The following is a 15,126-nucleotide window of genomic DNA, read 5'->3' as shown; positions in this document are numbered from 1 at the left end:
ACTGTGAACTGGGATGCAGCAACCAAACAGCCAATCTCAGCACAAACCGACCAACCAATAACAGCACAGATAATCTGACTAGCGGTATATGCTGAAGAAACACACTATCTATTCTACACCATTGCCTTAGAAACACTAGTTCCCTGCTAGCAGAGCGTATTTTCCTTTTGTTTTGGTGAAGTGAGAAAAATAGACTCTGACGATGTAAGGAAATTATACTTGTCGCGCCTGCGTGGCGTAACTTAGCAACGCTGTCAGGATTTTGACAGCCGTTCTCGTCAAACAACGTTTGGCGCCACAATGTGTTACATTAGCTCATGCGCACTACATGTATCCGGTTAAAAACTGGTTTTGTTCGTCTACGATTGTGGACGGCGGTGTATCAAAGGAAACGCTCTACACCGGCAGAGTCTCCCTCCTCCCCGCCTAAAAGAAGGGAGAGAAAGAGGAGAGACTCTGCTAGCAGGGAAACACACTAGCAGTTTGCAGTTGAAAAGTCGCATTTCTTTTACGACTGACTCTCAGTCGTGAGACAAACGAATAAGTGTGATCTGTTGTATATCTGAAGCTAACTGAAGATTTCTGAATGTTTTCATTTGATAAACTCAAACCGGTATTCTGTACAGTCTACGAATCGGCGATTAGAAATTATGTTGGCGGCTCTGAAACTAGTTACTTCAATAAATAAACAAAAGCACCGGCTTTTTATTATGTTTATCAGCTGGTTATCATCCTATGTTTACTTAGGTGAACTCCTTGATCAAAGGAACCATAGGCATATGAGAACACCCAGACGGTACTTGAATGAGCTTAGTCAAGGACGTTCCCGCAGTTCATTGAGCTAATAGTCAGGCTCGATTCTAAATTAACTTTCTTGGCAGAACATCGTGATGTCAGATGATCTATAAAAATTCATTAAAAGCAGTTTTTCTTTCTAAAACCTCTGCTTTGATTTTTCTTGTAGGTTTAACCCGGCTCATTTTACCGCGTTCCTCAATCATGCACACTCGCAAAATCGAAATGTTTTGGTCGCGATAAAATAGAGTTTTGGTGAATCAAATCGTTTTGCCATCACATTTTCAGAAAACACAAAGTATTCAAAGGCACGTGCTTATGGAATGGATAAAATAGAGTTTTGGTGAATCAAATCGTTTTGCCATCACATTTTCAGAAAACATAAAGTATTCAAAGGCACGTGCTTATGGAATATCATGGAAACGCCTTGAATGACACTGTATAAAACAAACCTTCAATAATTCAGTCTACTCACATACAAAACAATGTACAGAAGAGTACCCCATAGATGAGAGGAGAGTGTGGTAGAGATTCGAACAAACTTAATTCTCTCATCAGACTGTTTCTCGTAGCGAACCGATATGTTTTATGTATTTTTCGGATCCGTGGCTGTTATGAAAGTCAGCGAATTAATGAACAAGCCGATTCCAAATTGTCGCATTCTCGTTGCTGTCCTGTGAGAACGAGTAAGACACTGCAAAGGGAGGGCCGAATCCATTAAATCAATTTTTTTTCAAAAATTGTTCAAGATCAATTGCCGGAACTGCATGAAACAGAATCAAAAAGAATTTATAAACCTAGTTAGTTTATAAATTTCCAGAGAGTTTCAGAATCAAATAGTTCTTGTTGGTTGTTGTTGGCATTTATAATAGTTTGTTTTATCAACCATAAATTTAATAATATGATCCCAGCTTTCGGCCTACTCTGCCATCCTCAGGGAAATGAAAAACGTTACAATTGACAAAGTAAAACGCAATCAAACCATGGCATACGTGCGCGCGCATTAAATTGAGTAGGTCAAAAGCTCGGATCATATTATTAAATTTATGGTTGATAAAACCAACTATTATGAGTTTCAGAGTGTTTGGTAATTTTTTTCCCCAAGTATAGGTTTTTTGTTTTTTTTTTATGTCGTCAGAAGAAGAGAGAAATGCAAGTTGTCCAGCTGGCCAGCAGCTAAAACAACCCGCACAGTCCTTGTAATATTACTGACGAAATTTTGAAACATGATCGCTACATCCCTTTTGTTATGTTACAGTTTCATTGCCGATATTTGACCGACAGGTAATTTTGTTTTATAAGATACAAAGCCGGTTTTCTGCTTTGTCAATGGAGTAGAACAAATTTTACTATTATATTCAAATATTTGCTACGGGTACTAATTAACTAAAAAAAAAGAAAGAAAGAAAGAAAGAAAGAAAAACACATTCATAAAATTGGCGGTTTTGATTAGAAAACTGACTATTTTCAAAAGATTGCGTTCGAAGGCATGGAACAATGAAAAGCTGACGCAAATGTGTAAGTTCTTCACAACGAGATATAAAATCTCTTGGAAGTTGGAATTCCCAGAATGTTTCTGTGAATCCCACGTTGATTACACGACAAAGACCGATTTCGTTATTAGCTTGGTAACCAAACCACATGCTGCTCATAAGCCAATCAGATCAGCTTGATGAATATAAAATATCTGGAACACACCTTTGGTCATTGGTTCCACACAGTTATCTGTCTAGTAAAGTCATTGAAAGGTAAGAAATAATATATTTTACTCCTTCTAAGAATATCGACACATAATGATAGTTGTCGTTATCATCGATACTAAGCTTTTGTGGATTCTGTTGCTATAGTCTAATAAAATTAGTATGATTAATTATGGCAATCGCATCCTTTTAGAAAACCAGTACTGAATAAGAGTGCAATGGAAGAACAGCCATTCTGTAGAACCACTCGGTTAAATCCCATTTTTATTCTTTATTATTCATCTACTTGTTTTCTCTTTTGCTTTCAGTTACTGGTTTTTGTTCGACTTTACTACCATTATCGTTAAACTGCGACCACGACGTTAGATGTCCGGTTCAGTTGCCAACTAGCATTTCAACGACCGTCAATCAAATAACTGATGCAATTAAAAAAACCAATATATTGAGGAAGATTGCAATTGTAGACTGAATGAAATATTTTAATCATCTAATCTTCTTCAATCTTTAATTCAGCCCTAAGGTTTCCCTCAAAATATTGAGTTTTTCATTTCAAATCTTTGATTGGCGGTCGTTGAAACGCTAGTCAGCAAATTACATATCGAACGTCGAAGGGGTCGCACCTCAACGATTATGAAAGTTTTCTGTTCAAACATGCACAAAGTTATCATCGAAAATCATTAAAAATAAGGCGCAAGTACAAAAACGTTCTGTGGCAAACATTGAACCACCTAGCGACAAAGCTATTCCTATATGACTAAGCTAGAACTTAATTTATTGTTCACACAGAACATCGATCAAGTTTGCATATTTACTATATTGGGGAAAACCGATGATGAACATCCTTTCAGTGGCGCTTTTCTTCTTGGTTACTACGACAGGTATGTTATAAATACAGATAAATATAGATTTCTTTGGTCTAACTAGTGAGCCATTGCTTCTCGTGAAAAATAGCCTCTTGTGATAATGTTCTTCCTTAGTGAACACCTTGGGGATATAAGTGAAATTGTATCAGGATCACTAACAAAGACGGCTATGTATCACAGCAGTCTATTAGGAAAAAAATATGAAACAAACAAACACACACAAAAAAAAAAAAAAAAAAAAAAAAAAAAAAACACGGTCAAACTGGTTTTTGTTTCTAAACTGCAAATCAATCTGACAAAAGCATAACTGAGATGACTAAAACAGTTAAAAATCTGTCTAAAACAATTTAAAACCTCGGCTAGACAACAGGATGGCTCAGTTTACAAAATTACAACATGAATTCCATTATTTGCGCAATCTAAAGGATTTTGAAGTCCACCATGATACCGAGTTTTTACGTTTCTTTGTCTCATCACTGAGTTTATGTCTATATGATAAAGCATTATTGTATTCACTGTCGTCGTACACGAACTCATAGCCAGCTTGGCAAAGAGGCCTTATTGGATATAAACTCACGTGCGAATCGATCGAGTTCGCACAGTTATCAAATATTTACAACTGGACCTGTTTATGGAAGAGTGTGGAATATTTACGGTGAATAATTGTAGAGTGTTCACTTGCATTAAATAAAGGTTCAAACACTAGGGCGAGGTTTTGCATTACAGTTCAAGACCGAGGGACGCAAAACCGAACCCGTGCGTTTGAACTGGTTTAAAATAGCAACTAAGCCTAAAATTCCATTGTTTCGATGCAAAACACGAAATACTAAATTATATTGAATTTAGGGAGGTAGATTACTTTGTTCTTTTGGAAAGAGAGTGCTTACGATATATCCGTGTAATTCAAAACCTATCCCGGGTTTATAATTCAGCCCCGTTCTCCCCTGTTGATATCAATTCCGCCCCCGGCTTTAAGAATCTGGGTTTTCCGAAGAATTTAAGAACCTATATCTAACAATGGATTTAGGGTGTGGTTGATTTTTAAAGACATTTATTACCACTATCAGAATTACTTGCACACTTTCTTTTGTTCACTGACAGTTGGTTAGCACCAATTATCTTACTATGTCGTTGTTGCGTATTGCTGATTGGATTTTTAAAACATGCCATACATATTATTCAAGATGCATGCAACAAAACTATCGCCAAAGTTTTTGAAATAGCTTTAAATAACGAAATGAATGCAAAGTACAATATAAGTACACAATAGAAGACCATAGAAGACAAAAGATTGCTTCATACCGGGTAAAATACATTCTCTTTTCCAAGGGCTTTGTCATTCCCGACAGAGAACGATGAAGCTAAAAAGCGTCCACAGAGTAAGTGTTCTTTTTTTAGAGAGTTTTATTTAGTTATTTCATAAACCAAAAATTTGATTACCGCGATCCAGAGAAATAGGCGAAAGTTGAAAGATGGGTCACGTGAACATGTCGCATTATTTTTTGGGTAGAAATATGCCATGGTCATTGCGATTTGTGATTCTATTATTAATATCATTCACCAATATATATTAAAACATCTTCATTATTTCATGCATCGTTTCATCGTACAAGAAAAATACTAAAATAATAGAACATTAGAAGCGTAAGAATAAAGGTGTACAAAGGAATTTTATATTCTATTTTTGTAGGTGATTCTAAGTGCGACGTCGGTATTGTTGGTGGAGGATTTTCTGGTCTCTACATGGCCTACAGACTTCTGAAGACTGGGAAAGAGACTAGAGTCTGTATCTTTGAGAAAGATTCTCGAGTTGGAGGAAGGATTCGTGATTTTCGCTTTGAGCAAGCGCCAGACATACATGTTGGTAAATATCAAATGAATCCTAGTACTTTGAAAGGAAAGGTTAATTAGTGAAAATAATATAAAATTCAAAGATAGGAAGATAAATGCAAAGAAAAAAAGGGTAATTGAGAACTGGAAAAAACGAAAAAACGAAAACTCAAAGAAAGAAAAATAATAGAAGGAAGGAACGAGGGGGGAAGGGGAAGGAAAATAACATCAGACATGAAACTACCCTTTTGTTTTCTCGTTAAGTTGAAATGAAAATACTATGAAGACACACACACACACACACAAAATAACAACGACAAAATAAAAACGACAATAGTCCCCCTTTACAGTTCCCTGCGCCATCTTGTACGTTCGATTCTCACCATATAAAGAGTACTTTTTTTCCTTCTCTTTCTTTTCCTCAAGCCTTAGATCTTTTTCATATATATATGTTAATTTTTTACTTTTTATAAAAAACTTTCACTAATTCAAGAGAAAATAAGGATTTTTTTCTTTAGAAAGGATGTCTACTACTTGCAAATGCACACAAACATTTTTCACATCCATTGAATTGAAGAAACCTTTTTTTATAATCCAAACGTTATATGCTTTGGTCATCGCAAAACAGACGACATGTCAATGAAATAAATTTAAAAAATAAAAAGTAATGGACAAATAAGTTTTAAGAGTTAGGAGTTTTAAGTTTTGGAGTTAGTTTAAAGATTCGTTCAAAGCTCATTTAGAGCCTCAAAGTTCCTTTCACTAGATGTGATTTTCAATTCATGACACCGTGAGAGAACGCATTTTTCGCATCCATTGAAAGGACCTTTTTCATCATCAAAACGTCATATGTTTCGAAAACAGCAAAACAAAAATATTGATAAAATAGATAAAAAGAAATGTAATGGACGAATGTGGTTTAAGAGCTGATTCGGAGTTTCATGAAGGTCCTTTTACTGGGTTTAAACTTCATGAGTCCACTTGTACACTTGTGGGAAACAAAGACTCGCGAAGAAAAGGATGTATTGCATATTTTTGATTGGATTCTTTAGTGGTATTGGGGACATTATCTTTATCTGGAATAGTTAAAGAATTTGGTACTATAAGTAAAAATGTTCTTTCATTTCTTTTTAGGGCTCGGCGCTTGGCGAATTGACAAGAAACAAGAGAACATGATGTAATTATTGTCACATTGTTGTCAGTCCACTTTATCACATTATTTCATCATCGTTATCTTCAACACCACTAGCACCACAACCATCATCACCAAAATAACAATCAACAACCGGAAATGATAAATCGGTTGACTTAACTTTCTTCTGCTTGTCAGTGACCTTATGGAGCAGCTCCGAATCCTGCACGAAGATTGGGTTTTTGTCGAGCCAAATTTGTATGAGTCCAGAGGAATCAAGGCAAACAATATTGAAGAAATTAAAAAAGCCTACCCTTCTCTCCTTTCACACCCTGTATTTGGTAACATGACGAGTAGTGAGCTATACAGTTACGTCTTACGAGAAGAGCACCTCTCTACGGCAAATGAATATGCAACCGCCAAATCGTATTTCTCTAACATTATCACAGCAGAAGGACGAAAATACCTCGCAGATCTTAGTTTTCACAAAGGCGAATTCACCAGCTTTGTTAGTCCAGAATCATTAATAGAATTTTTTAACTTGCTTGATACTCTTTCTGGCAAATACGTAAGGCCAAACGAAGGAATGTCTACCATCATAAATTATCTCAAGAAAGAGTTAGAAGCGATGGGAGGAAAAATCTTTACAAATACTAAAGTCAAATCCTTGTCAACAACAGGAAAAAAGAAACAGTTTGTTATCAAGACGTCCAGCAAATCGCGTGTGAAAACAAGGAAACTGATAGTAGCAACAACACCTGAACAGCTTAAAAGCATGTCTGGATCGATTGCCAAAAGAATCCAAGAGACCGCGCAGTTGAAGTCAATTCAGCCAATACCAGCATTCAAAGGAGCAGCAGTGTATAAACGTGCTTGGTGGGAAGATCTGGAAGTTGCAGGGACACCAATTCAAGCTGGACAGCGGTTTTTCTCTTCAAGTAATTGCCTTGGTTTAAGCTTGGCACACAAATGAATAAATTTTCTTGATTGAAATCCTTATTAAGGACGGTGGCCACTAATTCCAGCGCGCACACGTACTGCGTATATCTACATCTCGAGGGATTCCAGCGGGATTTCAAAAGAAGAACTCGCAAATGCATAGAAAACATCGGCTTTGGACATTTTTAAGGCCAAGAAAAGCAATCGTAAATACTTTAATGAAGCTAAAGATGGCTCAAGAACTAACCTGCTAGAAATCAAGACCTGCCATTATAATTATACAAAATGAGCTTATCCAGCTGTGGTTTCTTACTGTCCTTATAGAGGAAAGAATGATTGATTTCGAAAACTTATAAAGGCCTTCACTTGATACCTAAAAAAATATTGAAGAAAATTTGCAAAACCGAATGAATAACAAAGAAAATATTTTGTTTTGCATGTCTAAATCTCTTGTTTTTCTTTTTTAAGTCGAGCTGATTATACTAAAAACTGCATATACTGCATATACTTAAAACAAAAAGCTTATATTTTTTGAAATTTTTTGATGTTTGTGCTGGTTCTGCACAACTCGGTCCGAAAACAGCGGTGAAAACCGTTCAATTTGAATCCAAATATTTTTTTGTTACGTAGCATTCGCTTTATGAAATCCTTTCTTCGACGCAGACAATACTTATTTATTATTGTTCTTTGAATGGGATAAGTTTTCTATGCTTGGAGGGCTTAAAATGTCTATTTTTCTCTTAGTATTTCCTTGCCTGTACAATAACTAGGGATGAGTGAAAACACACCAAAAATGGAGTTGGTCACGCTATTTCGTAACGCCGCGTCACGAGTATCACAATTTTAATTTATTCTAAAAATAGTAACTTTCATAACTAATCATAACTTTTTGAATCGCATGAATACCCCATTTTTTCTTTCACTCATCATGTAATAACCATACTAAACTAAATTTTCATCAAACACCTTTGTAAATACTTATTTAAGCAAAAATTCAACATCCCTTCAGCACAACTTATTACACTTTTAAAGCCAAAATTTAGTAAAAATTCCCCCTCGTCCCTTCCTCCACAGGCTCCCCACCCCTTTACCCCTCCCCCTTCACCCCAGTTTGGGCCGCTACACATCCTAAAAACAATCAAGATAAGTGCTCAATCAAAAATAACTCTCAATCTTTTTTTCAGAGGTAAGGGATGGAATGGAGAAGCAGTGCTTCATACTATGTATAATGATGGGGATTGTGTCAGGAGATGGAACGATATCGCTACTATGGACAAGAATTATATAGATGTTGAAGTTCCCCGAGCATTGGAAACAAAGTATGGTATAAAGATTCCTAAACCTCTTAACACCGCCTACCAATACTGGGACTCTGCCTGGTAAGTAGGACCAGTTGTGCATCGTAAAAACTATTGGAAGACTTTTTTTGATCGATAAACGCATTGATCAATCGCTGGTCGGTCGGTCGGTATGTCCGTTTTCCCGTCCTTAGTCCGTCTGACACTATACTTCATAAGTAGATTGATATATTGTCCAAGTAGTTGATTTGTTTATCGATAGGGTTGGATTTTGTTATTGGCTTTCATGCATACTTATTAAATTATCTATTTGTTTAAGTGGCTGATTGGTTGTCTAGTGTATAGTTGGCTGCAGCAGCTAGATTCATGCATGTGTGCCATGTGTCTAGTTCCTTAGTGCCAGGTGGTTGTCTGGTGGACGATCAATTTGATTAGTATCATTTTGATTAGTATAGGAGTATAGGCGACTGCCTGGACATGTTGTTGGATGATTGGTTTAAGTATTATATCTTTGCTTGACGGTTGCAATAAGAAGACACATGATTGTAGGGGGATAAAGAAGGTGTGAAAACACAAGGTCTGAAAAGGGAATGCGACGCCCATTAGCTAAACAGTTCTATTGGTAGTGCTTTCTTTAGATGGTTGGTTGGGTAGGAGTAGATGTAAATTCGGGTGTGTTGATGCCGAAATTTCGAAGTTGATTGTTACATACGTAGGTTAGCTAAGTCGAGGTTGATTGTTGACTGATAGATTGGGTTGCTGTCTTGGTTGGTTGTTCAGGCCGTTGGTTATACTTTGATAAGTATGGCAGGAAATAATATATATATTTATCAAAAGCGGAGCTCCCAATGGGCACAGGGAGCCCAATTTAGATAAAACTGAAATATGAAAATATAATCGGGGAAAAAACTTCAATTATCATTTTTATTCCAGAAGAAGAATGTCCCTCAAAAAGAGAACCATGAAGTGAAAAAATCAGTGAAAAAAATGCACTACATCGAGTTTTTGTTTTCGACCTTGCTACTCTCCCACTTCGTAGAAATTTTGTCACATGTGCACATGTGAATAATGTCGAAACATTAATTATTATACTGCTGTTAGATCCGGTAATCCAACTATATAAATCCGTATTTCCCAGATCAACCAATTGGATGATAGAATACTGTTATGTAGCAGTACTTAAGGTGAGCTACCATTTTTCTAAAGCATAGGGCTCCGCTCACGCTGGCCAGTGGGAGCTCCGCTATTAAAACAATTTACAATCGCTTTCAGTGCGCATGCTATTTTATCCCGAATTTTTCACCTTCTTTTGTTTAATTAACAACAAAAGAAGGTTTAAACAAAAGAAGGTGAGAAATTCCGGATAAAATCGCAAGCACACTGGAAACGATTCTTAAAGTATGAACTGGCTTATTACAAACTGAAACCAAACATATTTCTTTCAATTTATAACAGGCATTTCTAGAAAGCCGGTACACCTTTCACCATGGTTGACATAAGTAACTGGGCCAAACGACCATTAAATGGGTTAGATGTTTTTGTGGTTGGAGAAGCGTACAATCCAATGCGTGCCTGGTGCGAGGGAGCGATCCTCTCGTGTAAAAATGCCTTACAAGAAGGTTGGGGCATCCAGATGGACGAGAAAGGTCGAATGACAAATAGGAGTATGGAGACAAAGGCGAATCTCAGCAAACTCATTCTTTCTAAAAGGGTTATTGATCTCCTTTAGGTAGACTAAAAAATAAATGGCGAGTGTAGTCAGGGAATCAAATGCTCTTTTTGAAATCGGAATATTGTAAATTCAAATGATAATTTTGAATCAAAACAAACATATAACATATTGAAATGAATCCGTTTAAGAAATAAAAAGATTAAAAGGGAGTAGCGACTGAAATATATAATGCTTAGGTTTAGGTCATTTGTTTTCATTTCCGCTGTTTTAAAAAGACAAATGTAAGATTATTTTAATTTCGTCCCACACTCCCCATACCCCTTCCCTGGGGATATTAGACTAGCTACTCATTTCTACTTTCTTTTCTTTTTTTTTTCTTTTCTTTTCTTTTCTTTTCTTTTCTTTTCTTTTCTTTTCTTTTCTTTTCTTTTTTTTCTTTTCTTTTCTTTTCTTTTCTTTTCTTTTCTTTTCTTTTCTTTTCTTTTCTTTTCTTTTCTTTTCTTTTCTTTTTCTTTTTCTTTTTTTCTTTTTTTCCTTTCCTTTTTTTATTATTAAAAAGAAATAAGTAAAATAATAATAAAGAAGAAGAAGAAGAAGAAGAAGAAATAATAATAAGAAGAAATAAGTATTTACAAGATCATAATTTGTTAAGACGTTACGAAAAGTCGGTGGCATGCGTCATTTGAAAAATAAAAACTCGAAAATTACGTGGTCAAATATCTTTAAAATTCTACAGTTTTTTCTTCATAGAAAAATAAGGCAACTGACGCAATATAGAAAATGTTTGGATTACAGAAAACTTTTTATCTTGAAAAATCCATATTTTTTCAATATCTCGGTTTCTATGTAGTCACAATATTAATAAAACGCTGTCATATAGAGTACAAACACTATAAGTGTGTAACATAAATACCACTAAATACTGCTAAATAATGCTAATCATATTGTTTACTACTAAATATTGCAAAGTGTTGCACACTTTTAGTGTTTGTACTGTAATAGGTAACAAAACAAACTTTCCTATAACGAAATCTAAAAAGATTGACTACGGGAAACTGGAGATTTTTATTTTTTTTAAATGGCAAAAAGGGCCTGTTTTGTGGCTGACGTGTCGCTGCTATGGTAACTATTCACGTGATCATTTTCACAAAAATGATTCCTAAACTCATGTCTTTAACTGTTTTTGCTACAAAATAATTTATAGTTATATTACTCTAAAGCTCGACACTATATGAAGCCACCTTAACAAGCTAAATTTATATTCCAATAGTAATGGTTAACAGTGAACATTGAGAAGACAAAAGTTTTGATCTTTAACAAAGCAGACGACGTCTAACCAATTATACTTTTCGCTATAGGGATCATATCCTTGAAAACGTTCGGCTGTACAAGTATCTAACTTTAACCTTAGTGTTTTCAAGAATTTCTCGATTGCACAACAAGAACTCAAAAAAACAGCCTTTGAAAAGCTTTGTTTAAACTGATAAAAGAGATGGGATGTTTTTTTTAACCACGACCCTACATTAACAGTAAAATTATTTGATTCTTTAGTAAAACCGATCCTTATTTACGGTAGTGAAGTCTGGGGCACAGACAATATGAAGACTGGCAATCCAATTGAGTCAGTTCATATAATTTCATATAATTCATATAATAGTTCATATAATTTTGCAAAATGTTACTTGGGGTTGGAAGAAAGGCTACCAATTCGGCTTGTCTAGCCGAATTAGGTCAATTCCCCATCAATCTAGATGCACAATTAAGATCAGTTTAGTTTTGCTTAAACATAACAAAACTCGAGAACCGCCAAAAACTGTCATCAATTGTATATAAAGAGTCATTAGCAACAAACAACAATAACTGGTCTAATAAAGTAAAATCTCTATTAGACCGAAGCGGCTTAGGGAATATCTGGCTTGAAATAAACTGCAATCATCGTTCAAGCCAGAATCCATTCAAAATAATCAAAACTAAATTAACGGATATAGAAATTCAAGTCTGGCAAGGGGAACTCTTCAACGATGAAAAAACTAGAGGCCCCTCAGGCCAAAAAATAAATTAAGGACATATCGTCAGGTAAAAACAGATTACTCGTTTGAAAATCATTTGATCAAAGTCAAAAATTTTGAACACAGAAAATCATTAACCAAATTGAGAATTAGTATTCACGACCTTGAAATCGAAAAGGGAAGACATTCAAGGGAATACAAAAAACCAGAAGAAAGAAGGTGCTTCCATTGCCCAGACAGTGTAGAAGATGGGAGGCACTTCCGGCTTCACTGTACACTATACTCAAATCTAAGGCAAGAACTCTTCAAGGACATAAAAAACATAAAAAATGGCTCTCTTTTGTCAAACGAGAATGAGTTGTTTCTGCTACTTATGAGTCCACCCAAAATGATAGCAGTAGCAGTAGCAAAATGCGTCCACAACTGCTTTATAAAAAGATCACATACAATACAGAATTAATATAGCATGTGGTCTTCTTACCCAAACTAGGCACTAAATACTAACTATACTAGATAGGTTAAATAGGCGAATCCATTAGAACATAATATGAATTACTATAAATCAACAATTATAGTCTTCGTACATTTACTCGGGTAAGTAGTATAGGGGATGGGGGTTCCAGCGCAACGACCACCGGAGGATTACCCGTTTAAAGTGAATTCCTCGATTCGTACCGCGATTACCCGCATCCCGTGTTTATGTAGTTAAATATGTTAGTCTATATATGGAGTGCGAAGATTGTAAAGAGTTCGCTTATGATTTCTGTGTAAAGTGCTTGAAACCCAAGTTTAAACCCACTAAACCAAATAAGTATATTTGTTGTGGTAAGAAAATGCAAATAGAAGACGACACGTCAGCACAGTGTTACGAATGTGGTAAGAATATTCGTAATGCCGTACCAAATGCTACCAGAGAGCAATATTACGCCAATGGAGGTCGTAAGAAAACACCTTATAAGAGAATAAAATACTTTAGGGACTGGATGAGTCATATCCAAGGTTATCGACCGGTATATTTAAACAACGAAGTAAGGAAGAAAATCATAGACCATTTAGAAGAGCCAACCCCGCAAAGTCTACGGAAAGCGTTGAAAAAATTAAAACTAGGGAAATATTACAAAGCTATTCCCTATCTTTTGTCTGAAATTACCGGTAAGTCTATTCCCGAGGTTTCTGATATGACAATAGCCGAGTGGATGTTTTGTCGGCTGGATAAGGATATTCCTTATTATCCTGACGTAATTTACGAAATATTTTACAAAATAGACCCCAACCACCCCCTGTTAGGATGGATTCCGAGAAAATAAAAATGCAAAACTGGCGTTTATTTTGCCAGAAACCCCACTGGGGAATGCAGAACACCAAGCTATCTCCAGTGGGGTTTTTTGCATTTTGGGCTTACGGGGCTTATTTCATCCCGCGCCAGAGGCCCTCTAGTACATACACATATATCTTTCTTACGACCCACCAGAGGGTGAACTCCGGACAGCGTCCCGAGACACCCCCTGACTTTTCCAACTTTTCCTCACGAAACCCCCCATCGCGGGGTTGAATCGCACTTTCTACCCCTCCCCCCACGGTTGCTGTGAGTGGGGGAGGCTTTTTTTTCACTCACAGCAACCGGTCCAAATGCATCTACAGCGAGGCTCGAACTCGGGACTTTAGGTCTCCCCAGCTCCAAAGTCCCACGATCACGAGCGAACGCCAGACACATCTGGACGCTTATGTATGTGAAAATTATTATATTTAATCTGCATAATTTCTAGACTGACGTTCGATATGTAAATAGAATCCCGTCACGCTCTTTTCGAAGCAGATGTTTACTGAGCAAGCTTTCTTTGAAGCTCTTCTTTCGCTTCTTGATAGATCTTTTTGCGAGATTCCTCGGAAAGATCTCTTACGACTGTTTTTTTATTCCTTATGTCAGTCTTTAATTTCTCGTACTTTTCCTCTTCGGCTAAGATAAGCGAGAATTCTACGTCGTCTATCTTTCTGTCACGCAAAGCCTTTGAGACAAGGTCAGTGATCGTATTTACTTTAGCCCTTGACAGAGCTATTGTTGTATCGTGTTTTGATATTTTGCTTGACAACTGTTTCATGATGCCCGTAGCAACAGCCGAGATAATACCACAGGCTGCCCCAACGCCGGCCAAAGGAACTCCAACGATTATTCCCGGCCCAGTAAGCGAAGTAGCAACGCCAGAGCCCGTTAACACAACAGATATGGATCCTGAAGTTATCGCAATCTTATGTAGCGTACTCCGGGCTCTAACGTACTTTTTTCTAACTTTTTCATAGTGTTTTGCCTGCCCTTCCAAGTAAGCCAGGATTAAGTTCGCTTTATTCAGACGAAAGTTTTCGGCGTTTAGTTCATTAGGTGTAGTATAGGGAACATCTGGGTACAACTGAGGTGCTGATGGTATAACATCCATTATATATACTAATGTACGACGCTTTTGGGAATGATATTGAGGAGCAGCCACATCATGACAACCGGGATTACTGGAATTGGAGAGCATTTAGGAAGATGTTTCCACATGCAGACCCTAGTAAGTTCGAAAGAAGACCCGATGGGATTTACTATAACGGCTCCAGAATGTACAGCAATGCAGACTTGGAGCAAGTAGGTGATCAGGTGCAGCGATTGACGATTGTACGCCCCGTTCATAAAGAAAGGCCACCAAAACCCGAGCATAAAGCACCTAATTTTCCTAGAAACTTATTGTTAACCACGGAAGATTACCCATTTTACGATGCTGAAGGTGGTGTAAACAACTTCGAAAAGCTGGTAACGCACCTGAAGATTTCAGTGGGTAAACAATCATTTAACGTAATACTAAGAAATATCTATAAGAATACGATGTTGAAGCATACGTTGGGTAAAGAGG

At 36.6% G+C, this 15,126-nt stretch overlaps 1 protein-coding gene across 1 annotated transcript; it reads left to right on the top strand.

Moving 5' to 3' along the window:
* The first annotated feature begins 13 nt into the window (after positions 1-13).
* LOC148906320 (L-amino-acid oxidase-like) lies at positions 14-10,438 on the top strand. Its single transcript, XM_089038002.1, is given in 7 exon segments — positions 14-2,543; positions 3,282-3,373; positions 5,049-5,222; positions 6,323-6,365; positions 6,519-7,289; positions 8,444-8,638; positions 10,013-10,438. Coding segments are annotated over 7 exon segments (1,656 nt in total). The 5' UTR covers positions 14-2,436; the 3' UTR covers positions 10,287-10,438.
* Positions 10,439-15,126: the final 4,688 nt, after the last annotated feature.

Source organism: Actinia tenebrosa, unplaced genomic scaffold (genome assembly GCF_029948245.1).
Source record: "Actinia tenebrosa isolate PJP-AT-01 unplaced genomic scaffold, QUT_ActTen_1.0 PGA_scaffold5__44_contigs__length_20552954, whole genome shotgun sequence".
Classification (NCBI taxonomy): Eukaryota; Metazoa; Cnidaria; class Anthozoa; order Actiniaria; family Actiniidae; genus Actinia; species Actinia tenebrosa.
The sequence above is the reverse complement of the archived record's forward strand: the minus strand, read 5'-3'. Positions and strand labels throughout refer to the sequence as shown.